The 26,360-nt window shown below is 43.6% G+C and overlaps 1 protein-coding gene across 1 annotated transcript in view; it reads right to left on the reverse strand.

Moving 5' to 3' along the window:
- Nucleotides 1-1,316: 1,316 nt before the first annotated feature.
- The window catches only part of ST13 (ST13 Hsp70 interacting protein), a 40,143-nt gene continuing 15,099 nt past the window's right edge, over nucleotides 1,317-26,360 (reverse strand). Inside the window, exons 2-12 of the mRNA XM_038756201.1 lie at nucleotides 22,108-22,165; nucleotides 21,266-21,329; nucleotides 20,381-20,451; nucleotides 18,958-19,024; nucleotides 16,105-16,189; nucleotides 15,797-15,907; nucleotides 10,659-10,761; nucleotides 7,923-8,039; nucleotides 5,836-5,884; nucleotides 4,837-4,958; nucleotides 1,317-3,503 (exon numbers count right to left, since the gene is read on the reverse strand). Coding sequence (XP_038612129.1) covers nucleotides 3,375-3,503; nucleotides 4,837-4,958; nucleotides 5,836-5,884; nucleotides 7,923-8,039; nucleotides 10,659-10,761; nucleotides 15,797-15,907; nucleotides 16,105-16,189; nucleotides 18,958-19,024; nucleotides 20,381-20,451; nucleotides 21,266-21,329; nucleotides 22,108-22,165 — 976 coding nt within the window. The 3' untranslated portion in view covers nucleotides 1,317-3,374. The remainder of the gene's footprint in view (nucleotides 3,504-4,836; nucleotides 4,959-5,835; nucleotides 5,885-7,922; nucleotides 8,040-10,658; nucleotides 10,762-15,796; nucleotides 15,908-16,104; nucleotides 16,190-18,957; nucleotides 19,025-20,380; nucleotides 20,452-21,265; nucleotides 21,330-22,107; nucleotides 22,166-26,360) is intronic.

Consider the following 26,360-nt stretch of genomic DNA (forward strand, 5'->3'; position numbering starts at 1 on the left):
GGGTTGGCCTTTTTGTAAAGAAAGGAGGAGGGGGCAGTCTTGAAACTGAGGCAGACAAAAACATAATCAAGGAGCCATAAGTGAGGAAATGGAGGTCAAGCCTAAAATATGAAATAGTTAATACCAGGAAGGTTTCTACTCGGAGATGGTATTTTCAGAAAACATAGGGTTGGCCTTTTTGTAAAGAAAGGAGGAGGGGGCAGTCTTGAAACTGAGGCAGACAAAAACATAATCAAGGAGCCATAAGTGAGGAAATGGAGGTCAAGCTTAAAATCTGAAATAGTTAATACCAGGAAGGTTTCTACTTGGAGATGGTATTTTCAGAAAAAATAGGGTTGGCTGTTTTGTAAAGAAAGGAGGAGGGGACAGTCTTGAAACTGAGGCAGACAAAAACATAATCAAGGAGCCATAAGTGAGGAAATGGAGGTCAAGCTTAAAATCTGAAATAGTTAATACCAGGAAGGTTTCTACTCGGAGATGGTATTTTCAGAAAACATAGGGTTGGCCTTTTTGTAAAGAAAGGAGGAGGGGCCAGTCTTGAAACTGAGGCAGACAAAAACATAATCAAGGAGCCATAAGTGAGGAAATGGAGGTCAAGCTTAAAATCTGAAATAGTTAATACCAGGAAGGTTTCTACTCGGAGATGGTGTTTTCAGAAAACATAGGGTTGGCCTTTTTGTAAAGAAAGGAGTGGGGACAGTTTTGAAACTGAGGCAGACAAAAACATAATCAAAGAGACATAAGAGGAGCTGGAATCTGAAATAATTAAACGCTATGAGGGTCAAAGGAGTGTAAATATAACATCACATGCTTCAGGGCTTCTTAAACTGAATATGGAAACCTAATAACTTGTTCAAGGAGACACTGAAATGGAGGAAAGGAAAACAGCATAAAAGGAGGTTACTACTAATAGCAATTTGTGTATTTAATGCTGGAATAAAAGGTTTATATACAGTTTATAATTGGAGGGATCGTTTGTGGAATTTCATTTACGATTCAACTTCAGTGGGAGAAACAGCGGCAAACCTACCAACCTGGTGTGCAGCCATCAGAAATGGCATGACCTTAAGAACCAAATAATTGACATTCTCTGTAAACAGCAATTGTAGTTGCAAACCAAAGGACAGCTTTGATGTACAGTGTAGGAAAGGACTGGTCACGTACTGTCCTGTTCAACCGAGGGTGAACACATTACTGATGACCCTTGGTAGTTTAATTTTTAAACTTGAATGTCAGCACTATATTTTTAACCTGTCAGATCACTCCTGAAGTAACACCAAGAAGATGGAGAGATGAAGAAAAGCAGTAACCAGTAAGAGTTCCTTGAAAATATATTAGCAGGAAAATTTTAGTGTTTAACTTTTAATTCCATTTAAACCCCAACACATACGTCTTTTAAAATCCAGGTTTTTCAAACACCAGGTTGCCCCCAGGATTAAGACAAAAATGCCAAGTGTGTTTACCTCCTGGAATTTTTTTTTCCAGGTAACATCAGTTTAATATCTTTTCAAGTTAAAGCCTGTATGTTTGTGTCATCTTGTATCCGCAGAAACTTGGAGCCACTCAAAAAGCTTTTTTTAAATTCTGAGTCATGGAAAAAAAAAAATCTTGAAAATTACTGTTAAATCCTGAATTTTATATCCCTGAACTAAAATCCAAAAAGACCAATCCAGTTAAGAAGGGACAATCCTAAATTCCAAATTGAAAACCAGACTTTATTTTTAAAGGCATCTAGAAATATTTGATAACTATATATTTTTTAGCAAAAAAAAAACAAACCCTTTCACATTTTCCGCCACTTTTTAGGGACTTTAGGAAAAGAAAAAGCATTTTTGATTTGTGTGATGTTGAATTCTTAAAACACACAGAGAATGAATTCTATGTTTAAATGACACGAATTTTACCTAACGTAAGATTAAGATCCCACAACATAGCATTTTCCAAAGAAACAAAGGTTTACCAAGATCCATTTGTGACAAGCTTTCAGTTGTTTAAGTAGGAGCTAACGCTTAGTTAAGCTAAATACAGAAGTCAGATGCAGCCAGTCCTCAGAGTTAAAGAACACAATGCACTTGAACACATGCTATACTTATAAAAGGTTGAAAAAGCATGCTTTATCTCTGCATATACATACATATGCATATATTAATCCACTCCTCATGCCCTCCTCTCCCAAAATGTAAAGATGAGTTCATCATTTTTTAAAATAACGTTTAAATCAATTAATGTATGGATGGAAGACTGGGGAATTCCCAGCCCCAAACGAGTCTCCTTGGTTTACAAGGAGATTCAGGAAACTTAAAATCAGGATTCTTTTGCACGTAAATGAAAATCCCTTGGCTAAATCAGAAACCTATTAAGAGCTTGTGTTGCGTGGAACATTAACCCCTGTATTCAGTTTGCTTGCATAATTGAGGTTACAGAAAATAGCAGTGTTGGTGACGGCAACAAGAAAAGGCTTTCCTTCACTCGTCACAAAGCACAAATGATACAGAAAAGCCACCAAATCGATGTGGAACCAGATGGCGGCGGCCGGAAGAGGAAATGAGCACGATGCCAAAAGGAAAGGACCCTCCTTTCTCCTCACAGAGACAACACAAAGCATTATGCCAGACCAAAATAGTGCCAGGATTACCCAGTGAGAATTCAACCCCACTGTAGCATTTGCAATCACCATGCCTGGCATTGAGGTGCAAGCACACACGTGGGTTTGGTGGCTCCCAGCTTTAATCCCAACTGTCTGATGCAGTAACTGTGGTACTTTAAACTCAATAAAACTGCTGGAGCCCTTGTCAATCGTTCCAGTTGCCATAGTTACTATTAACTCTGATGGTCCCACTAGGTTTTGCCAGCAAAATCAAGCGCTCTTGATTTGGGGGGGCCCCTTTAACGTTTCAAGACAAATTCAACAGCCCAACTGGCAAACCACCCACTTCAAACTTTAAGAAAAGGGAGCAATATTTTTAACTAGACAAATTTTTCCTTTTTTGGCTGGTTTCAAAAAATATCCCAGTTTCTTCCTCATTCCACAATTCAGCTAATGACAAAAGCCAGAATGATCGTTTTAATGCAGAAAAGTCTACAGAGCGAACTAGATGCTTCAAGCTGTTCATATTCGGAGCTTTTAAAAATGCTACCATACCCTTTAATGAGAATAGCCTGAATTTGTGCTTCCTTGTAGGAAAACGTTATTTGAATACACAAATGGAAAAACCAAAATTTCTGTTGCATTGGAAGGAGGGGGGGTAGGGATTGTCTTCAGACCCCAGCTTTCTTCATGAGAAGGTCAGAGGTACATTGGTTGGTGTTATTGCGATGTCCATTAAGTGATCTGGGTATTTTTTTTCCTTCCATAAAGACAATTAAAAAGGGAATTATGGTTGACCTCCAAATTTGGCTGACAATTTGCTGATCAGATTCATGACCTTGGGGTTGTTCTGATATTTTGACATGTTTGCCGGGTTCTGGGCCACATCCTGGAAAGCCACCATAACTTCGGGATCCTGTAAAGCAAACATTTTCAAAACACTTTTTTAATTTACACTCAGAAAAGGCACCGACTGGTTCCGAGATCGATCTACTTGTTCCAAGATCCTATGACTGCATCATCTGGAGGTAGGATTTTGTAAACTAAGTGCAACTGTCACGTGAGGACGGTAAGGCAGGAAGAGACCTGGGGATCTTCGTCTAATTTTAATTTGAATAACTACGTTCTAAATTTCTATAATCCTTTCCCAAGTTTCTGCTCAGAGTTGTTGTAATAGTACTTACTGAACAGACTGAGCCCCTTTTTCCTCTCCCCCCATCCCCCCGCCTTACCTCCTTCCCCTCCCCACCGCACCTGTATGTATGTTTGCGCAGATTTATTACTCTATTTTACTTGTACGTATTTACTATTCTATTTATTTTGTTAATCATGTGCATCTAGCTTTAATTCCCTTTGTTCTGACGACTTGACACCTGTCTGCATGTTTTGTTTTGTTGTCTGTCTCCCCCTTCTAGCCTCAGTCCGCTGTTGGGTAGGGACCGTCTCTATATGTTGCCAACTTGTACTTCCCAAGCGCTTAGTACAGTGCTCTGCACACAGTAAGTGCTCAATAAATACAATTGAATCAATGAATGAACATACTGAGCACAACACTTTATTATTGTGGTCAGTTTTCTGCCCATAAGATGCTTACATCCTAATGGAAGGCAGACACAACATTTTTTCATAAATTAGGAGCAGGAGGATGAAAAAGCATCAAATGGGAAGTCAAACCAGTACGTTAGGCTGAAATATCAGAATGAAATGTACATGTATTCACAAGTACCCACCTTAATGATTTTTAATATTTTATTCCAACCCTCAGCATTCATGTACGTATGAGCTTACACCCAACTGGGATGGGTCTGCTTCTGTGCCTCATTCTCTTCTCTGTCTCTCGTCTTCCCTCCTGCCAAGAACTCCCTCCCCATTCACAGCTGGCAGATCACTCACTCCCCTCCCCATTTTCAAAGCCCTTCTTAAAAAAAAAAAATTTTTTTAAATCACACCTTCTCCAAGAGATCTTTCTTGAATTTGCCTCCAATCTCCCCAGCCGATTGATTTCCTTCCCTTCTGGAATTCCAGGACTCTAAGACTCCACCCCCACCATACAGTACTTATGTACGTATCTTTGTATACTCCTTGAGGGCAGGGACCCAGTTTCCTAACTTTGGTACTCTCTCAGGCGCTTAGTACAATGCTCTGACAAGAGAAAGCGCTCAGTAAATCTAACTGGTTTGAGCACTCAGTAGGGTGCTCAGTAAATGCCACGGGTTAACACAGCCACACTGGGTTATTTCGAGTCTTACCTGCATGGCTGCGAGAACTTCTGGGTCACTAAGAATTTCATTCAGCCCGGGCATTCCTGCCATTCCTGGCATGCCTCCTGCCATTCCAGGCATGCCGCCAGGCATTCCTCCAGGGAAGCCACCTGTAAGGAAGAGACAAAAGCACAGGTAGCGTAGCTCATCGTCTGCTTATCGCTTCCAGATACTCAGTTTTCAACAACCCTACTACCGAAAAGTCAGTGGAGGCTATGTGAGTCTTCCCAAAAGGGACAGCAAAACCAGAATGATAGGCTCTTTATCCAGTCTAGAAGACCCTCATTCCCGTAAAACAGACTATTCTGACGTGGTTACTCATTTCCCCCCAATCCAGGATTTCCTAAATAATTCTAAAACCGGATCATAGCAATACCTTTACTTTATATGGCCCAAAACCTTTACCTTCATTTTAGGACAACTACTGAAAATTCACCGACTAATTTGGCGGCCTCAAATAGCAGTCCTTTGTCAGTTTGAACTTTTCTTCCCTCCCAGGATAAAGTGAATTCTCAATTGCTCAAAGGTTATGCTTAGCTCACATTACAGTGGTTCGCAACACTACCGTTTCCACCTTTCCACCACTACTTACAGAAGAGATGGCTTCAGGGTAATAGTGCCGTGAGAGGAGTAATAAGCAGTTCAAAAGTTTTCTTCACTAATCATCAGCACCACCAATTTGTAATTAGGAGAATACCACAGGGTGAAAGGTCCCATATCTCCTAGCTATCAGCTTACCCGTTTCTTATCATTCTTTGCTCAAAGTATGAAGACCTGAGCCATTGTCAGTCCTGACAATGACCTGAACAGACCAGACCTGACCTGAGCACATAAATATGGACTCAAGCTCTCAGGGCATTTACCAGAGAAACGATACAATTCTCAAGAGCTCGGTCTTCTCCTCCTGCTGTGGCTTAACAGAAAAGAAAATGCCACACTCACTCCGACCACCCATATGCCCATCCCAATTTTTTCAAAAGGAGGTACCTGGGAAACTGCCAAACTGAGCTCCTGCCTGTCTCCGGGCTTCTTCCTCCTTTTAGGGGAGAGTAAGTTCATCATTCCAAAGTTAATCAATCCATCAATATTTACTGATATCATGGGGGAATCATAGCCCCTTCCCTCCTTTCCACACACATCCCTTTCATAATATTTTGTTCCCAGAAAACCCCCAAGCCCTGTGACAACACATATCAAAGACAGTATTTTATTGGGGGTGAGGAGTACAGAACGATACAAGAACATAGGTCAAAAATTAATGTAGCACTTCAGAAAACAAACGGCAACCCCGTTTTTAGGACTGGGCTGTTTTGAGTTGAAATGTAAATCTAGACAACTCACATTAGGGATTACGGAAGAATACAGATTATCCAAATTACCAAGGCTCTGTCAGGGAGTCAGAAAAATAACTAGGATCGATAAACTGGATATACGCTAATCAGGTAAATGGGCGGGAGAGAATCTGGTCTGGCCTGCGGAGGAAATAATTGGAAACGCGCCCACGCCCCCTAATCAATCAATTGTATTTATTGAGCGCGTACTGTGTGCAGAGCACTGTACTAAGCGCTTGACTAAGCCCCCTACTAGGTCCAGAGCTAACAAGAGGCTTCAGGGACTTTCCAGTCAGCCTTCCCTCTCTCCTGTCTAAGGATCCCCACAGCACCTGTATATATGTAGATATGTTTGCGCAGAGTTATTACTCTATTTATTTTTTTTACTTGTACATATCTATTCTATTTATTTTACTTTGTTACTGTGTTTCGTTTTGTTGTCTGTCTCCCTCTTCTAGACTGTGAGCCCACTGTGGGGTAGGGCCCGTCTCTATATGTATATATGTTTGTACATATTTTTTACTCTATTTATTTATTTTACTTGTAGATATCTATTCTATTTATTTTATTTTGCTAGTATGTTTGGTTTTGTTCTCTGTCTCCCCCTTTTAGACTGTTGAGCCCACTGTTGGGTAGGGACTGTCTCTAGTTGTTGCCAATCTGTACTTCCCAAGCGCTTAGTACAGTGCTCTGCACATAGTAAGCGCTCAATAAATACGATTGATGATGATGATGATCTGGCCACCTTACGCCAGGTAGGCCAGTCCTACTTGACTTGGCTAACCCATCCACTGGATGGCTGAAATTCAAAACAACTCCTGCTTCATTGTACTGCTCTATATTTGCTTGAAATGAGTTCTGCAACTTCCCCCGTTTTTGAGTGTCCAAAAACCAGAATTGCCTTTTTAGTACTGCCACACTCCCTAAGGCTTCAGGCATTACAATTCGTCCCTTCTAGTACTGTCTTCCATTTTTTCAGCCACGACGGCCTTTGGTTGATTCCCAGAGACATTGGTGAGCAGAGAAGGAATAGGGGCACCTGAAGCGGTGAACTCTCAACCTGCTATAATGTTCTTACAAAGCACACAATAGCCATTTTTGGTAGCGGTCACGGCAGAGTTACAGTGAGGAACAACTGCTCTCCCTGATCACAGCTTTCAACCTTCTAGACTGTAAGCCCGCTGTTGGGTAGGGACCGTCTCTATATGTTGCCAACTTGTACTTCCCAAGCGCTTAGTACAGTGCTCTGCACACAGTAAGTGCTCAATAAATAGGATTGAATGAATGAATGAGCCTTGCTTTAAGGCAGTAGGGTCCTCTGGTGAACTATGGAGCAAGATAATTAGACCCCTAATACTCTGAGATTGTTAAGCTGCCCAGGTTTTAAACTGTATGCCTGAAAGGAAGTTTTGGTGCCTTAGGTGCAAACAAAACTGCTCCAGGGGAAAAACAAAAACCATGAAAATGAAATTAACTTTCACTCTGAAGTAAGAACCATCTGATCTCTGCAGGCATGCTTGGAATAACCTTGTCTGTGAGCATTTTGTTTAATTCAGGAAGGGCGACCAACCCTCTGGCTCCTATCATTGACAAAGTGCAATAGAGCTTCCTGAAATGGGGTTTGGGATGGGCGGGGGAGATAAGAAGGGAGAAGTGGGGAACACCAGGAAAAGAACCCACCTCTCCTGACCTTAGCATTCAGTTCTCTACATTGCCTTCACGGGTTTTCTGTGGAGAACTTACCCTCTGGGCTCTCTCATGTTCCTCCCTGGCCTTCTTCACTCGTTCTAGCCTCTCTTTGACTTCTCGCTCCTCACGTTTTCGCTCATATTTCCTCCGGTGTTCAGCAATCTTTTGGGCCTGGTGGAATGGAGACAGAAGCGTATTCTTCACCAAAGGTAGAATGGTGAGTACAAACACTGTCTCTAGCAAGTTTGGTCTCATTCATTCCAGTCTTTTACAGGAATATCTGAACATACTTAATTAGAAAAAAATGAGGTGTCTAATTCAGGCTGCTCAAAACGTGGCAATAAAAGTAGCCTGATTTAACAAACTAATCAATGGCTTATTGTCATTTAACAAGGGGTGTTAGAATCCAGAGGGCAAGGGTTTACTTGTTGCTTCAGAAAACAAAGACAAGGTAAGGGGAGAGAAAAATGGTGAATGGGAACATGCCATATGAGAGGATTAATGCACCCTCAATTGCCATTGCCAATTTTGGTGTTATAATAATAATAATAATAATGATGGCATTTACTAAGTGCTTACTATGTGCAAAGCAATGTTCTAAGCGTCGGGGAGATTAGAAGGTGATCAGATTATCCCACAGGGGGCTCACAGTCTTAATCCCCATTTTACAGATGAGTGAACTGAGAGGCCCAGAGAAGTTAGGTGAACACTCCCTTAAGTGTTGAATTTCTTCAGGTTCTAGTAGAAAGTCTCTCACTCGGGAGTAGATGCACACATCTTTAAATTATATATTATAAATTATTTATATTAAATATCTGTCTCCCCCTCCAGGCTAATGCTTCAGGCATTACAATTCGTCCCTTCTAGTACTGCCTTCCATTTTTTCAGCCACAATGGCCTTTGGTTGATTCCCAGAGACATCTAAGCGCTGGGGAGGTTAGAAGGTGATCAGATTGTCCCAAGGGGGGGGGGGGGGGGGGGGTGTCACAGTCTTAATCCCCATTTTACAGGTGAGGGAACTGAGGCCCAGAGAAGTGAAGTGAACACTCCCTTAAGTGTTGCGTTTCTTCAGGTTCTAGAAGAAAGTCTCTCACTCGGGAGTAGATGCACACATCTCTAAATTATATATTATAAATTATTTATATTAAATGTCTGTCTCCCCCTCCAGGCTAACGCTTCAGGCATTACAATTCGTCCCTTCTAGTACTGCCTTCCATTTTTTCAGCCACGATGGCCTTTGGTTGATTCCCAGAGACATCTAAGCGCTGGGGAGTTAGAAGGTGATCAGACTGTCCCGCGGGGGGCTCACAGTCTTAATCCCCATTTTACAGATGAGGGAACTGAGGCCCCGAGAAGTGAACACTCCCTTAAGTGTTGAATTTCTTCAGGTTCTAGTAGAAAGTCTCTCACTCGGGAGTAGATGCACACATCTTTAAATTATATATTATAAATTATTTATATTAAATATCTGTCTCCCCCTCCAGGCTAATGCTTCAGGCATTACAATTCGTCCCTTCTAGTACTGCCTTCCATTTTTTCAGCCACAATGGCCTTTGGTTGATTCCCAGAGACATCTAAGCGCTGGGGAGGTTAGAAGGTGATCAGATTGTCCCAAGGGGGGGGGGGGGGGGGGTGTCACAGTCTTAATCCCCATTTTACAGATGAGGGAACTGAGGCCCAGAGAAGTGAAGTGAACACTCCCTTAAGTGTTGCGTTCCTTCAGGTTCTAGAAGAAAGTCTCTCACTCGGGAGTAGATGCACACATCTTTAAATGATATATTATAAATTATTTATATTAAATATCTGTCTCCCCCTCCAGGATAACGCTTCAGGCATTACAATTCGTCCCTTCTAGTACTGTCTTCCATTTTTTCAGCCACGATGGCCTTTGGTTGATTCCCAGAGACGTCTAAGTGCTGGGGAGGTTAGAAGGTGATCAGATTGTCCCAAGGGGGGGTCACATTCTTAATCCCCATTTTATAGATGAGGGAACTGAGGCCCCGAGAAGTGAAGTGAACAATCCCTTAAGTGTTGTGTTTCTTCAGGTTCTAGAAGAAAGGCTCTCACTCGGGAGTAGATGCACACATCTTTAAATTATATATTATAAATTATTTATATTAACTATCTGTCTCCCCCTCCAGGATAAGGCTTCGGGCATTACAATTTGTCCCTTCTAGTATTGTCTGCCATTTTTTCCAGTCACGATGGCCTTTGGTTGATTCCCAGAGACATCTAAGCGCTGGGGAGGTTAGAAGGTGATCACATTGTCCCGGGGGGGCTCACAGTCTTAATCCCCATTTTACAGATGAGGGAACTGAGGCCCAGAGAAGTGAAGTGAACACTCCCTTAAGTGTTGCGTTTCTTCAGGTTCTAGAAGAAAGGCTCTCACTCGGGAGTAGATGCACACATCTTTAAATTATATATTATAATTAATATTAAATATCTGTCTCCCCCTCCAGGCTGTAGGCTCACGGTGGGCAGGGAACGAGTCTGCCAATGCTCTCCCAAGGGCTTAGTAGAGTGTGCTGCACTTGGTAAGTGCTCAAAAACCACCACTGAGTGAGTAAAGAAGTCAGAGAAAAACCTAAACTGCCCTCCAGTCGATGGACGGTAAAATCAAGCACTTATTTTCCACTGTTTCCCCCTTTTAGACTGTGAGCCCACTGTTGGGTAGGGACTGTCTCTACATGTTGCCAACTTGTACTTCCCAAGCGCTTAGTACAGTGCTCTGCACACAGTAAGCGCTCAATAAATACGATTGACTGATTGATTGTTTCAATTTCAACTTACCCTCGGCTGAACTTCTTTCAACATGGTACTGGCATCTTCGTCATAGTCCAGTTTACAAGCCATGGCAAGGTCATGAGCTGCTTCCTCCCAGTGGCCTAGGAGTCTGGAATAGATTAGGCAAGAATGAACATTTGTAGACGTTCCCACCTTCCCTCCTGCTACGGTCAGAAAAGTATACGCTTAGAACAGTGCTTTGTACATAGTAAGCGCTTAATACATGCCATTATCATTGTTATTATTATTATACGGTCCTCAGCAAAAAAAAACCGGTCAAGTTAGTCCTTAAGAAATGCTTTTATGGACTAAGGCTTAGTCCTGGGACTCCACTTTTTCCTCTCTGAGATCCAAAAGTTGCAGGGAGGGAGGAGGACGAAGGAGGAGAGCAGCAAAATTCAAAGTCTGAGTAGTTTTCTAATCCATGCGGCGCCATAACAAAAGCAAAACCACCTCTCGGTTATTACTCTATTTATTAATATTACTCTATTTATTTTACTTGTACATATCTATTCTATTTTATTTTGTTAGTATGTTTGGTTTTGTTCTCTGTCTCCCCCTTTTAGACTGTGAGCCCACTGTTGGGTAGGGACTGTCTCTATATGTTGCCAACTTGGACTTCCCAAGCGCTTACTACAATGCTCTGCACAGAGTAAGTGCTCAATAAATACGATTGATTGGCTGATTCAGCATCTTGGGTATATAGACAACGGAGGAATCAATCAAAAGTATTTTTTGAGTGCTTAAGAATTTGGAAAGGTACAAATCAACCACGTTGGTAGACACGTTCCCTACCCTCAGTGAGCTTACAGTCTAAAGGGAGGATGAAATGCTGTACTGGGTCTTTCCTACCTGACTAAATGGTCGGCCAACCTAATGGAAGTTGAATCCCTTTTGGGGTTCGTCCGTGATAATGAGTAGCACTTTTTGCTCTTTTTTGAACTTCGATTGGGGTGTGAGGGGAAAAGAAAGATGCCCACAACAGAGAACACAGAAGCCACTAATAGAGAAAATGAGGAATGTGGGCTGATGATGTGTCAAAAATGGCTCCAAGAAACATGTGGTACTAAACAGTGCTTTGCACATAGTAAGCGCTTAATAAATGCCATTATTATTATTATTATTAATCACATGAACAAGACATTGAGGAAAGGAAAGAGGGGCTCAGGAGAGTAGATGGGGTTCCCATTTTGGCAGGTTGTACTTAAGGAGATTTCAGACTATTCAGAAAGAGGTGCCCAGCAAGCAGGACCATCGGTCACATATACTGAGCACTTCCAGTACATAGCACTGTACTAAGCACTTGGGAGAGTACAACAGAACAGAGTTTTGGTCCCTACTTTATAGTCTACAGGATGAAATAAAAGTTTAGGAGAGAAATTTATGGTGAAGTAATACATCTAAAATTACCTTTGGAACACTCTCCCCTTTCTAGACTGTGAGCCCGTTGTTGGGTAGGGACCATCTCTATATGTTGCCAACTTGTATTTCCCAAGCACTTAGTACAGTGCTCTGCACAGTAAGCGCTCAATAAATACGATTGAATGAACAAATTCCCAAAGGAGTTAATACCTGAACAAGGCTTGTAAGGACTACTACATTTTAGTGGAAGAGGAAAGGTAACAAAGACAACAATAAATGTGACTGGGAAATCATTCATTCATTCAATCGTATTTACTGAGCGCTTACTGTGTGCAGAGCACTGTACTACGCACTTGGGAAGTACAAATTGGCAGCATATAGAGACGGTCCCTACCCAACAACGGGCTCACGGTCTAGAAGGGGGAGACAGACAACAAAACACACAGATGGGTGTCATCAGAATAAATAGAAGTAAAGCTAGATGCACATCATTAACAAAATAAACAGAATAGTAAATATGTACAAGTAAAATAAATAGAGTAATAAATCTGTACAAAAATATACACAGGTGCTGTGGGGAGGGGAAGGAGGTAGGGCAGGGGAGATGGGGAGGGGGAGAGGAAAGAGGGGGCTCAGCCTGGGAAGGCCTCTTGGAGGAGGTGAGCTCTCAGGAGGAGAGAACAAGGTCTCTGGAAACCAAGGTCAGAAAGTATCTGGCAGAGGCAGTAAACCACATCAAAGCAGAGAGATTAAGGAGGACCAAGATGAAGATGGGTCAGTTGAACAAGGAGTTTCCTATGGTCATTTCAATCAATTAATTGTATTTATCAAGCGCTCACTATGTGCAGAGCACTGTACTAAGTGCGCGGGAGAGTATAATATAGTAGACAACCCCTTCCTACAACGAGCTTACAGTCTAGAGGGAAATCAATCAATCGTATTTATTGAGCGCTTACTATGTGCAGAGCACTGTACTAAGCGCTTCGGAAGTACAAATTGGCAACACATAGAGACAGTCCCTACCCAACAGTGGGCTCACAGTCTAAAAGGGGGAGACAGAGAACAAAACCAAACAGGGAAAGACAGACATTAATACGAACAAATAAATTACGGCTAAGTACATAAGCGCTGTGGGCTGGGTGAAGCAGAGAGAGTGGGAAAAGAGGAAATAAGGGCTCCATCAGGGAAGGCCTTTTGGAGATGTGCCTTCAATAAGGCTGTGAAGACGGGGAGAGTAGCTGTCTGTCGGATTTGAAGACAGAAGGCGTTCCGGGCCGGAGGCAGGACGTGGGCGAGGGTCAGCGGTGACAGACGAGACTGAGGGACATTGAGTAGGTTGGAATTTGAGGAGTGAAACGTGGGCTGGGTTGTTGTAATAATAATAATAATAATAATGATGGCATTTATTAAGCGCTTACTATGTGCAAAGCACTGTTCTAAGCGCTGGGGGGATACAAGGTGATGAGGTTGTCCCACGTGGGGCTCACAGTCTTCATCCCCATTTTACAGATGAGGGAACTGAGGCACAGAGAAGTGACTTCTACTTCTACTTCTACTTCTCTCCTTCTACTGCCCAGCCCTCTCCTTCTACTGCCCAGCCCGCACCCTCCGCTCCTCCACCACTAATCTCCTCACTGTACCTCGCTCTCGCCTGTCCCGCCATCGACCCCCAGCCCACGTCATCCCCCGGGCCTGGAATGCCCTCCCTCTGCCCCTCCGCCAAGCTAGCTCTCTTCCTCCCTTCAAGGCCCTGCTGAGAGCTCACCTCCTCCAGGAGGCCTTCCCAGACTGAGCCCCTTCTTTCCTCTCCCCCTCGTCCCCCTCTCCATCCCCCCGTCTTACCTCCTTCCCTTCCCCACAGCACCTGTATATATGTATATATGGTTGTACATATTTATTACTCTATTTATTTATTTATTTATTTATTTATTTTACTTGTGCATTTCTATCCTACTTATTTTATTTTGTTGGTATGTTTGGTTCTGTTCTCTGTCTCCCCCTTTTAGACTGTGAGCCCACTGTTGGGTAGGGACTGTCTCTATGTGATGCCAATCTGTACTTCCCAAGCGCTTAGTACAGTGCTCTGCACATAGTAAGCGCTCAATAAATATGATTGATTGATTGATTGACTTGCCCAAAGTCACACAGCTGACAAGTGGCGGAGCCAGGATTCGAACCCATGACCTCTGACTCCGAAGCCCAGGCTCTTTCCCACTGAGCCACGCTGCTTCCTCCTTGTAGTAGGAGAGTAATGAGGTGAGGGAGGAGGGGACAAGGTGATCGAGTGCTTTAAAGCCAGCGGCGAGGAGTTTCTGTTTGACGCGGAGGTGGATGGGCAACCACTGGAGGTTCTTGAGAGCAGCATATGAACAAGTACATTTCTGGTGATTATTGCATATGAACAAGAAAGAATCGTGGAGGGAGCTTGAAGAGGAGGAAACAGAAGTGGACCGTGAGTTACAGGCAGAAATTAAGAGGAGCCACAGAAAGGTAGAAAATATTCTTTGAGTACCTAAATAATAATGATGGCATTTATTAAGCACTTACTATCAATCAATCGTATTTATTGAGCGCTTCCTGTGTGCAGAGCACTGTACTAAGCGCTTGGGAAGTACAAGCTGGCAACATATAGAGACAGTCCCTACCCAACAGTGGGCTCACAGTCTAGAAGGGGGAGACAGAGAACAAAACCAAACATACTAACAAAATAAAATAGAATAGATATGTACAAGAAAAATAGAGTAATAAATATGTACAGACATATATACATATATTTACTATGTGTAAAGCACTGTTCTACGTGCTGAGGAGGTTACAAGGTGATCAGGTTGTCCCATGCGGGGCTCACAGTCTTCATCCCCATTTTACAGATGAGGTAACTGAGGCCCAGAAAAGTAAAGTCACACAGCTGACAATTGGCGGGGCCGGCATTTGAACCCATGCCCTCTGACTCCAAAGCCCGGGCTCTTTCCACTGAGCCACACTGCTTCTCCAAAGGAAACGAGGAAACGGAAGACTAAACCTAACTGGAAGACTCAGGTATGCTTATAAGTAGCCCGGAGAATCGGGAGACATTAATATGGGAGAGAAGAGGAAAGACCGTAGGAATAAAGACTCATACTGGGTAAGAAAGGATCAAAAGTTGTAGCTGAATGGCAGAGAGGAGCGAGAGATTTAAAGGCTCAATATGGAAGCTATGAAATCCCTCCAATTAATAGATTTTGAAAGCAAATAAACCTTAATCTTCAAATTGTCATGCAATGACAGCTACATTAGGAGCCTTACACTCCATTAGCTCAAGAAGACCAAAAAGGCCATTTTCCAATCAATCAATCATATTTATTGAGCGCTTACTGTGTGCAGAGCACTGTACTAAGCGCTTGGGAAGTCCAAGTTGGCAACATAGAGAGACGGTCCCTACCCAACAGTGGGCTCACAGTCTAGAAGGGGGAGACAGAGAACAAAACCACACATATTGACAAAATAAAATAAATAGAATAGATATGTACAAGTAAAATAAATAAGTAAATAAATGAATGAATAAATAAAAAATAAATAAATAAATAATAGATAAGATGGATAGATAAGATAGATAGATAGATAGATGGATAGATAGATAGATAGAGTAATAAATATCTACAAACATATATACATATATACATTTCCCAAGCAAATGATTCCCCAGAAGGCACACGATGCTTTCCGGATTTGGGAGAATGGATAGCAAGTTTCGACCGCTATGAAATGGTATTGCTTCCTGAAAGGAGGGTCCCATTCTTTACCTGTGAGCTTTCCCTCTCCACTTGTAGGGCTGTGCTGAATCAGGGTTTATGTCTATTGCCCGGTCACAGTCTCTGATGGCAGCGTTGGGTCTCTGCAGTTTCACAAAGACACTGAAGAACACATATGGACCGTTAAGGAGCATGGAATTCAAACAACAAAATCCTTAGGCCTGCTGAGAAGCGAATGTTTAAAATTAAAGACGCCAACGCAAACGGATAAAAAGCAAGTCCGATTTGGCCGGTAGGACACGGGATCCCGAGGCAAGGGAACGCCCAGGAGGGTCACTTGCGGGGGTGGAGGGGCTCACCTTGCTCTCTTGGCGTACAAAATGGCCAGCCGAGGATTCAGCTTGATGGCGTCTGTGAATAAGTCAATGGCTTTCTGAAGTTCCCCTGAAACAAGGCATAGGTTAGCAGGAACCCTTACGATCACAAAAGTAGAGAGAGAACTAAGTCATCATCATCATCATCATCATCAATCGCATTTATTGAGCGCTTACTATGTGCAGAGCACTGTACTAAGCGCTTGGGAAGTACAAATTGGCAACATATAGAGACAGTCCCTACCCAACAGTGGGCTCACAGTCTAAAAGGGGGAGACAGAGAACAAAACCAAACATACTAACAAAATAAAATAAATAGGATAGATATGTACAAGTAAAATAAATTAATAAATAGAGTAATAAATATGTACAAACAAAAATACATATATACAGGTGCTGTGGGGAAGGGAAGGAGGTAAGATGGGGGGATGGAGAGGGGGACGAGGGGGAGAGGAAGGAAGGGGCTCAGTCTGGGAATTAAGCACTTACTATGTGCAAAGCACTGTTCTAAGCACTGGGGAGGTTACAGGGTGATCAGGTTGTCCCGCGGGGGGCTCACAGTCTTCATCCCCATTTTACAGATGAAGTAACTAAGGCACAGAGAAGTGAAGTGACTTGCCCAAAGTCACCGAACCCTGTACAACCCAAGCACAATCCTGAAGCCGAAGAGTATACATATTAGAATTATTCCCAATTGCAAGTTACTGGAACACTGTATCTGCATTGAGAAATCCTATTACAACCACTAAAGCAATCAACTATGGAATCTTTAAGGGCTTTGCTGAAATCATGGGAGTCTTGGGGACCCCAAGAGCACCAATCGCTGAGTTGTGCCCTTATAGAACAATGAATGTAGCCACCTATTATTGGTAACTGACTCCTAGAGGATCATTATCATGAAAATAGGCACAACTCATGAGAAGACCAGTATGGACGGCAAGCTCCAATGATTTAATGAAGGTCTTGTGAACTCAAGGAGGAAGTCCTGCTTCTGCCTAAATAATAATAATAATGTTGGCATTTGTTAAGCGCTTACTATGTGCAAAGCACTGTTCTAAGCGCTTGGGGGGATACAAAGTGATCAGGTTGCCCCACGTGGGGCTCACAGCCTTAATCCCCATTTTACAGATGAGGTAACTGAGGCTCAGAGAAGTTAAGTGACTTGCTCAAGGTCACACGGCAGACCTGTGGCGGAGCTGGGATTCGAACACATGACCTCTGACTCCAAAGCCCAGGCTCTTTCCACTGAGCCACGCTGCTTCTCTAAATACCCTCCTAGGCCCCCAAAGTTTGAGGGATTGAGGCCTGTGGTGCCTGACAGGTGCGCCTGCCCACCGCCCCTTCTGCTCCTTCATTCATTCATTCAATCGTATTTATTGAGCGCTTACTGTGTGCAGAGCACTGTACTAAGCGCTTGGGAAGTACAAGTTGGCAATATATAGAGACGGTCCCTACCCAACAGTGGGCTCACAGTCTAGAAGGGGGAGACAGAGAAAACAAAACATATTAACAAAATAAAATAAATAGAATAAATATGTACAAGTAAAATAGAGTAATAAATCCGTACAAACATATATTATACAGGTGCTGTGGGGAAGGGAAAGAGGTAAGGCGGGGGGGGGGGAAGAGGGGGAGAGGAAGGAGGGGGCTCAGTGTGGGAAGGCCTCCTGGAGGAGGTGAGCTCTCAGTAGGGCCTTGAAGGGAGGAAGAGAGCTAGTTTGGTGGATGTGCAGAGGGAGTGCTCCTGCCACTGAGGATTCAGTATTTTTGCACTGCTTTTTGCAAAGGGAACGAGATGGTAGCAGCCATTTCTAAATACACTCAGTCCTTTTTTTATGGTATTTGTTAACTGCTTACTCCGTATCAAACACCGTTCTAACTGCTCGGGCAGATACAAGTGAATTAGGTTGGACGCAGTCCCTTGTCTCCAATGGGGCTCACAGTCAAAGTAGGAGGGAGAACAAGAGAACTGAGGCCCAGAAAAGTGACTTGCCCATGGTCACATGGCATACAACTAGAAGACCAAGATTAGAACCCAGGTCCTATACTGCTTATAAAAAAAAAAAAAACTTACCTTGGAGATAGCTCCCACTCATCTGAAGGAGAACTGGGCTTTACAACTAGAAGATAATCTCTGCAATTCGTGCCAACCAATACAGACTCACGTTTTTAACTCGTAGCTCAGTGTAAAGAGCCCGGGCTTTGGAGTCAGAGGTCATGGGTTCAAATCCCAGCACCACCAATTGCCAGCTGTGTGACTTTGGGCAAGTCACTTCACTTCTCTGTGCCTCAGTTACCTCATCTGGAAAATTGGGATTAAGACTGTGAGCCCCCTGTGGGACAACCTGATCCCCTTGTAACTTCCCCAACGCTCAAAACAATGCTTTGCACATAGTAAGCGCTTAATAAATGCCATTATTATTATTATTATTATTATTATTATTATTATCTGCCCTTCAGTATTTTAGGATGACACTCTCCACACCTTCAGAGGTTTGTGGTCCTCTCTTAGAGGTCGGAACCTTAAAACCGCCATAGAAATGCGTCACGGAGGAGCAGCGTGGCTCAGTGGAAAGAGCACGGGCTTTGGAGTCAGAGGTCATGGGTTCGAATCCCGACTCCCCCACATGTCTGCTGTGTGACCTTGGGCAAGTCACTTCACTTCTCTGTGCCTGAGTTCCCTCATCTGTAAAATGGGGATTAAGACTGTGAGCCCCACATGGGACAACCTCATCTCCTTGTGTTCTCCCCAGCGCTTAGAACAGTGCTTTGCACATAGTAAGCGCTTAACAAATACCAACATTATTATTATTATTATTATCACGGTCAACAACTCACCAGCATTTAAGGCATCAATGGCTGCGCCCTTCTTTTCATTGGCCTGATCCATCATCTCATCTGTCACCTAGAGAACAAAGAAGAGTGAAGGCTCAGTATCAATCCAGCAGAAAAAGGCAGATAAAGAAGTCATCAGTGGAGCTTCCTTAAGAGCCAGACTCAAACAAGTCAACTCACTACCGCTCCTACTTCTACCATCTATGTAGAGAGAGACAGGGGAGGGCAAGCAATCCCTCAACACAAAATTAGAAAGGAATCAGAACATAAAGTTTCTCTGTGACCACAGGAAATCAGCTCCCTCTTCTACTCTGGAGGGCCCTCATCCATCAAAATGGAGACAACTTGTTTATGAGCTGTTCCAAGACAGTAAATAAGCAATATTTACTTTTAGATTGTGAGTCTGCTGAAAGATCGGGGCCATATCTAATTCGCACCTTAGTATTCTTTCCCAGTGCTTAGTACCATGCTCTACACAAAGTGAATGCTTAATAAATACTGTTATTATTACCACTACTGCATGGTGGTTCTCTAAAATTTCAACATATTTTAATATGTTTGTGTTTTTACTGCAATTGGGGCCCTCCCGTTAGACTCCCAGTCTCTCCGGGACTGGAATTTTGTTTTATTCTATAAAAAAAAACAGTATTTGTTAAGCGCTTACTCTGTGCCAAGCACTATACTAAGCACTAGGGTAGATGTAAGATAATCAGATTGGACACTGTCCCATTGCCCACATGGGACTCACAGTCTTAATCCCCATTTTACAGATGAGGTAACTGAGGCACAGAAAAGTTAATTGGCTGGCCTGAGGCCCCACAGCAGACAAGTGGCAGGGTAGGGATTAGAACCCAGATCCTCCTGACTCCCAAGGTCGTGCTCTATCCACTAGGCCACAATGCTTACTCCTCTTGTAATTTTCCCACATGGCAAATATGTGTCACACAGGGTAGGTGCTATAGAAATTCCATTAGTACTATCATTTAACAACTCAAAGCATTCCCAACATCTATTAGCCTGGAATTTCTACATTCGTGATACTCAGTTTTCAATCCAACTCAGAATGCTTCTCAACTGTACTTCTATCATTGTTACTTTAAGAAAACAGCCTTTCTCCTCCACGTATCATATCTCCAAGAAAAGAAACATGTATTTATTCCACCAATGCATGAGGTTCCACAGTATCAGCTAAGGTCTATAAAGGAGACACTCATGTCATGAGCAGAGTAAAATATATCTATTTTACCTACTTTCTCCGCTAGTTGAAAATAATTTAGTGTCTGCTCCCGACAAGAATGCAAGCTCCCAAGGAAAGAGACCATATCTTATAACTCTACTATATTCTCCCAAGGGCTTAGTACGGTACTATTGCACGTAGCAGGCACTTAAATACTACTGACCGCAAAGAGAGAATCCTGGTGCTTACCTCTGCATTTTCATCGCCCATTTCTTGGGGATCATCGGTGTCTGGTTCAATCACGCCCTCATTATCAATTTCTACAAGCAAGAATTTGAGTGGAAAAACAGTTTTTAAAACAATATGGCCATCTAACCCCTTTCCACTCTGGGTTTTAAAGCACTCAATCGGCTCCCCTACCTAATCTCCTACTCCAGCTCAGCCCGCACACTCCACTCACTGTGCCCCAGTCTCATCTATCTCACCGCCAACCCCTTTCCCATGTCCTCCCCCTAGCCTGGAATGCCCTCTCCCTCCTTATTTGCCAAATCACCACTCTCTCCACCTTCAAATCGTTATTGAGGTCACAGCCTCCAAGAGGCCTTCCCAGATTAAGCCCTCTTTTCCCCCGCTCACTCTTCCTTTTGTGCTGTCTAGGTACGTGGACCTGTGACCTCTGGACATTTGATATTCACTCCACAGCCAACCCCACAGCACTTATATACATATCTTTAAATTACGTATTATAAATTACTTATTTATTCACATACACCATCTAGACTTGTAGACTGTGAGCCCGTTGCTGGGTAGGGACCGTCTCTATATGTTGCCGACTTGTACTTCCCAAGCGCTTAGTACAGTGCTCTGCACACAGTGAGCACTCAATAAATACGACTGAATGAATGAATAAAATTCATATCAATGTCTGTCACTCCCTCTAGACCGCAAGCTCATCATGGGCAGGGAACATTTCTGCAAATTCTGTTTTACTGTTCTCTGCCAGGCGCACATAGTAAACGCTCAACAGATACCACTGACTGATTGATTTCCACGATATACAACATAAGACACTCCTCTCCTCACATCTTCATGATCAGTTTGGCAATAACAAAGAATGACCCACCCCCACCTCACCTAGGTCACTTTCCTCACTCTGTGGCTCTTCTTCTTTAACTTGTTCCTCCGGCTTTTTCTCCTCCTACCAAAAAGACAAACAAAATCATTAGTGTTACCACTATTTCTCTCAAACGTGGTCATCATTTCTTCTAAAATGAATTATTATTTGAAGGACAGAAACGCTGTGTCTTCTCTCCCAGTGCTTAGTACAGTGCTATGCACACCATAAGTGCTTAATACTAATACTACTACGACATTTGTATCTAAGGAAATGAGTCCTTTTATTTATGAAAGTGACTCCTATTCTAAAAGCTCTAAGTAACCAGTCAAGGACACACATTTTGCTCTCATTGTCAAATCAATCAATCGTATTTATTGAGCGCTTACTGTGTGCAGAGCACTGTACTAAGCGCTTGGGAAGTCCAAGTTGGCAACATATAGAGACAGGCCCTACCCAACAGTGGGCTCACAGTCTAGAAGGCGGAGACAGAGAACAAAACCAAGCATACTAACGAAATAAAATAAATAGAATAGATATGTACAAGTAAAATGAATAAATAAATAGAGTAATAAATATGTACAAACATATATACATACAACCCTTATTGATTCATCGAATGCTAAATGTTTTACTGGGCACTCAGCTAATACTATTGATAATAGAGGACCAAAAAATGATACAAAATCAGTTTACAGGTCCTGGTCCAATATCTGGTTATCAAAGTAAACCAGAAAATTTCAGGACAAGTACATTTTCCCCAAATGAATTTTATGTTCTGAGTCAAATCCCGCAAGAAAAAAGAAACAAATGTTTCTAAAGCAGCATTCACTGATCACCAAATAGCAAACCCCTATCTTACCTTGACTTTTTCTCCCGATGAAAACCGAGGAGGAGCGGGCGGTATCGTGCCACCCATGCTTGATGTGGGGAAAAAGGAGAAAAATAATTTTAAAATCCATTAAATATTAAGAGATATTGGTTTCTTCCCATGGGTATATATGCAGCAGGAAAATTCAGACAGGTGTTCCTGCAGATGTTTGAATGAAAGATGCATTCTAGCTATAACCTAAATACTTATGTATTTTGTAGCCTCTAGAGTTATAAGAAATCCAAACCAGAAACTTACCAAGAAGGATGGCAAAAGGACTCAAGCACATGCAGACATACCAGAAAGCTGAACTCATGTGTCTTGGAGTCCCTCTTTGAAAACACACCTTCTACAAAGCTGGGAACACATTCTTACACATATAAAGGGGAAAGAGTCCTATAGCATCTATTACATAGCCGCCTCAGTTCACATAGTCACTCGTTAATTCCTTGCCTCAACATCAGGTCTGTTTTTCACTTAGTTTTTCACTTACTGTGTGCAAAAAATTGCATACTTTCTTTTAATATGGCAATTATAATGCAACTAAAGTTCCTGGGGGGGGGGGGGGGGATTTTTGAGATGCACCCCAAATTGCCAAAGCCTGGCGGCTAACTGCTGCCCTTCTCAGCCTTCACATGACTAATCAGTGAGTAGGAGAGGAATGCAGAGGATTGCCAACTCAATTCCGAACCTATTTTACCCCTTTAGAAATTAAAAAAAAAAAAGTCAAATAAGCTCACACAGCATGACATATTAACATTCTAATACAAGGGTCCAAAATAAATGCACATGAGTGTCCAAGCAGTGAAAGAGGCACAGCTCTCATAATAATAATAATATACATCATCATCAATCGTATTTATTGAGCGCTTACTGTGTGCAGAGCATATATTTTAAATGGTGGCATGTTAAGCACTTGCTATGTGTCAAGCACTGTACTAAGCACTGGGGTAGACACAAGATAATAAATTCGGACACAGTCCCTGTCCAACCTGGGACTCAGAGCCTATGGGGGAGGGAGAGCAGGTTCCAATTACCCATTTTACAGATAAGGAAACTGAGGCATGGAGAAGTGAAGTGACATGCCTAGTGTCACATAGCGGGCAAGCGGCAAAATTGGGATTAGAACGCAGGTCCTCTGAACAAGATCCCACCGCTTCAACACCCAAGCACAACATTAACAGACATGACTCGAGGCGGTTCATTTTCAGACGACCTATTTAGCCCCCAAAAATTTTCAATGGGAGGCCCTGAACTAGTCCGCATTACAGCACGCACCCCAAGATTTCCAAGCGCTCACCCCAAAGCTTCCATTTACTAGTCTCAGAGCTGGTGTTAGAGTTCGAGGCACCAGTTTGAAGGGACTACGGATTTCCAGGCCCTGCCCATCCCAATCAATCAATCGTATTTATTGAGCGCTTACTGTGTGCAGAGCACTGTACTAAGCGCTTGGGAAGTACAAGTAGAGCGGGAGGGACCCAAAGGGCTGCTCTCCTCCCTGCCCTGGGCCCTGGGCAGGGGCAGAGGGGTGTATTTATAGGAACAGAACTGCTCCAGTCCTTAAACCACCCCTTCTTGGGGTCAAGTTTAGAGTGGCGCTGAACCTAGGAGTAGAACTCCTCAGATTGGCGGAGGTGGGATTTGAACCCATGACCTCTGACTCCAAAGCCCGGGCTTTTTTCCATTGAGCCACGCTGCACCTTCCCCAGTGCTCTATAACCCTCAGCCCCCCTATTCAACTCTACTGCTGCCTCAGCTGGCTCTCTGTAACAATTCTGGCATTTATTAAGCATTTACTGACCCCTCCCCACCTTTAAAAAAAAGCTGCACTTGGGCTACCATCAGCCCCACCCCAAAATAGGGGCAGCTCCTACTTAAAGACTTGAAAAATGGTGCTGGGAGTGTATGTCCGTCTACCCTGAGGCCCCGCAGGAGAAAGCCAGATGTGTGCACTCCTAGTTTTAGAGAAGCAGCGCAGCTCAGTGGAAAAGAGCCTGGACTTCGGAGTCAGAGGTCATGGGTTCAAATCCCTGCTCTGCCAATTGTCAGCTGTGTGACTTTGGGCAAGTCACGTCACTTCTCTGTGCCTCTGTTCCCTCATCTGGAAAATGGGGATGGAGACTGTGAGCCCCACGTGGGACAACCTGATCACCTTGTAACCTCCCCAGCGCTCAGAACAGTGCTTTGCACATAGAAAGCGCTTAATAAATGCCATCATTATTATTATTATTATTATTATTATTTTAGGACAATCCCACCTCTGGACCCCAAGGGCCATTTTTTCCCCAGGACCCAAGAGGCAGGGGTTGTAGCCCCCTCCTTCCTGGCAGGCTCCAGGAGCTGGATGAGGAGGACGGGACTGCAGGGCCAGGATGACTCAGGACAGCCTGGTTCCGTGGCACTTCTCAACGTCTCTGACGCGGTGCTGGGGATGGGCACACGTCATAATAATGATGGCATTTATTAAGCGCTTACTATGTGCAAAGCACTGTTCTAAGCGCTGGGGAGGTTACAAGGTGATCAGGTTGTCCCACGGGGGGCTCACAGTCAATCCCCATTTTACAGATGAGGGAACTGAAGCCCAGAGAAGTTAAGTGACTTGCCCAAAGTCATACAGCTGACAATTGGCGAAGCCGGGAATTGAACCCATGACCCCTGACTCCAAAGCCCGTGCTCTTTCCACTGAGCCACACTGCTTCTGTCATGCCACTTCTGATAATAATAATAATAATAATAATGTTGGTATTTGTTAAGTGCTTACTATGTGCAAAGCACTGTTCTAAGCGCTGGGGGAATACAGGGAGATGAGGTTGTCCCATGTGGGGCTCACAGTCTTAATCCCCATTTTACAGATGAGGGAACTGAGGCACAGGGAAGTGAAGTGACTTGCCCAAGGTCACACAGCAGACATGTGGGGGAGGCGGGATTCGAACCCATGACCTCTGACTCCCAAGCCCGCGCTCTTTCCACTGAACCACGCTGCTTCTGATGCATGACGGGTGTCAGCTCAGCACAGAGACACCCCCGGCCCCTGCCTATAAACCTTTCAGGGGGTCTAGGGCAAAAAGCCGGTAGTCAAGAGACCTGAGTTCCGGGCCTGGCCCCGACTATTGGCCCGTTTGGGTCTTTGGGCAATTACTTAACCTCGTTGGGCCTCAGTCTCTTCATCTGTAAAATGGAAATAAAGTAGACTGGGAATAGACTGTCAACCCTGTGTGGGACAGGGACTGTGTCCGATCTGATAACTTAGTATCTACACCAAGGCTTGGCACCCAGTAAATGCTTAATAAATGCCAGAATTGTTGCAGAGAGCCAGCTGAGGCAGCGGTAGAGTTGAATACGGGGGCTGAGGGTTATAGAGCACTGGGGAAGGTGCAGCGTGGCTCAATGGAAACGAGCCCAGGCTTTGGAGTCAGAGGTCATGGGTTCAAATCCCACCTCCGCCAATTGTCAGCTGTGTGACTTTGGGCAAGTCACTTCACTTCTCTGTGCCGCAGGTCCCTCATCTGTAAAATGGGGATGAAGACTGTGAGCCCCCCGTGGGACAATCTGATCACCTTGTAACCTCCCCAGCGCTTAGAACAGTGCTTTGCACATAGTAAGTGCTTAATAAATGCCATCGTTATTATTATTATTATTATTAAGTGCCACCTCGGGCAAACCTGCAGAGAACTGGCCACTCCTTCGCCTCTAGATGATGATGGCATTTGTTAAGCGCTTACTATGTGCAAAGCACTGTTCTAAGCGCTGGGGGAGGTTACAAGGTGATCAAGTTGTCCCACAGGGGGCTCACAGTTTTAATCCCCATTTCACAGATGAGGTAACTGAGGCACAGAGAAGTGACTTGCCCAAAGTCACACAGCTGACAGTTGGCGGAGCTGGGATTTGAACCCCTGATCTCTGACTCCAAAGCCCCTGGTCTTTCCACTGAGCCACGCTGCTTATGCATCCTACTGACCGAGGCAGTGTCAATATCCAACAACCCACTTCTGCACTCCTGAATATTGCTATTGTTTAGCAACAGTAAAAAAAAAAAAAAAAACAACCCTCAACACCAAACTCTGTAAACCCAGACATGAAAAAACAGTCACCTACTCACTCCGAGCAACTAAAATTAGCCCCTCGGTGGGTGGATTGATGAAGACGGGTGAGCTGCTCTGAGTTCCTCAGCTTGCTCTCTGCAGTTGAGTGGGTCCCTGTGGCTTTCACGACTCCCCAAACAAGACCTTCCATTAACCCCCCCC

Source organism: Tachyglossus aculeatus, chromosome 14, assembly GCF_015852505.1.
Source record: "Tachyglossus aculeatus isolate mTacAcu1 chromosome 14, mTacAcu1.pri, whole genome shotgun sequence".
Classification (NCBI taxonomy): domain Eukaryota; kingdom Metazoa; phylum Chordata; class Mammalia; order Monotremata; family Tachyglossidae; genus Tachyglossus; species Tachyglossus aculeatus.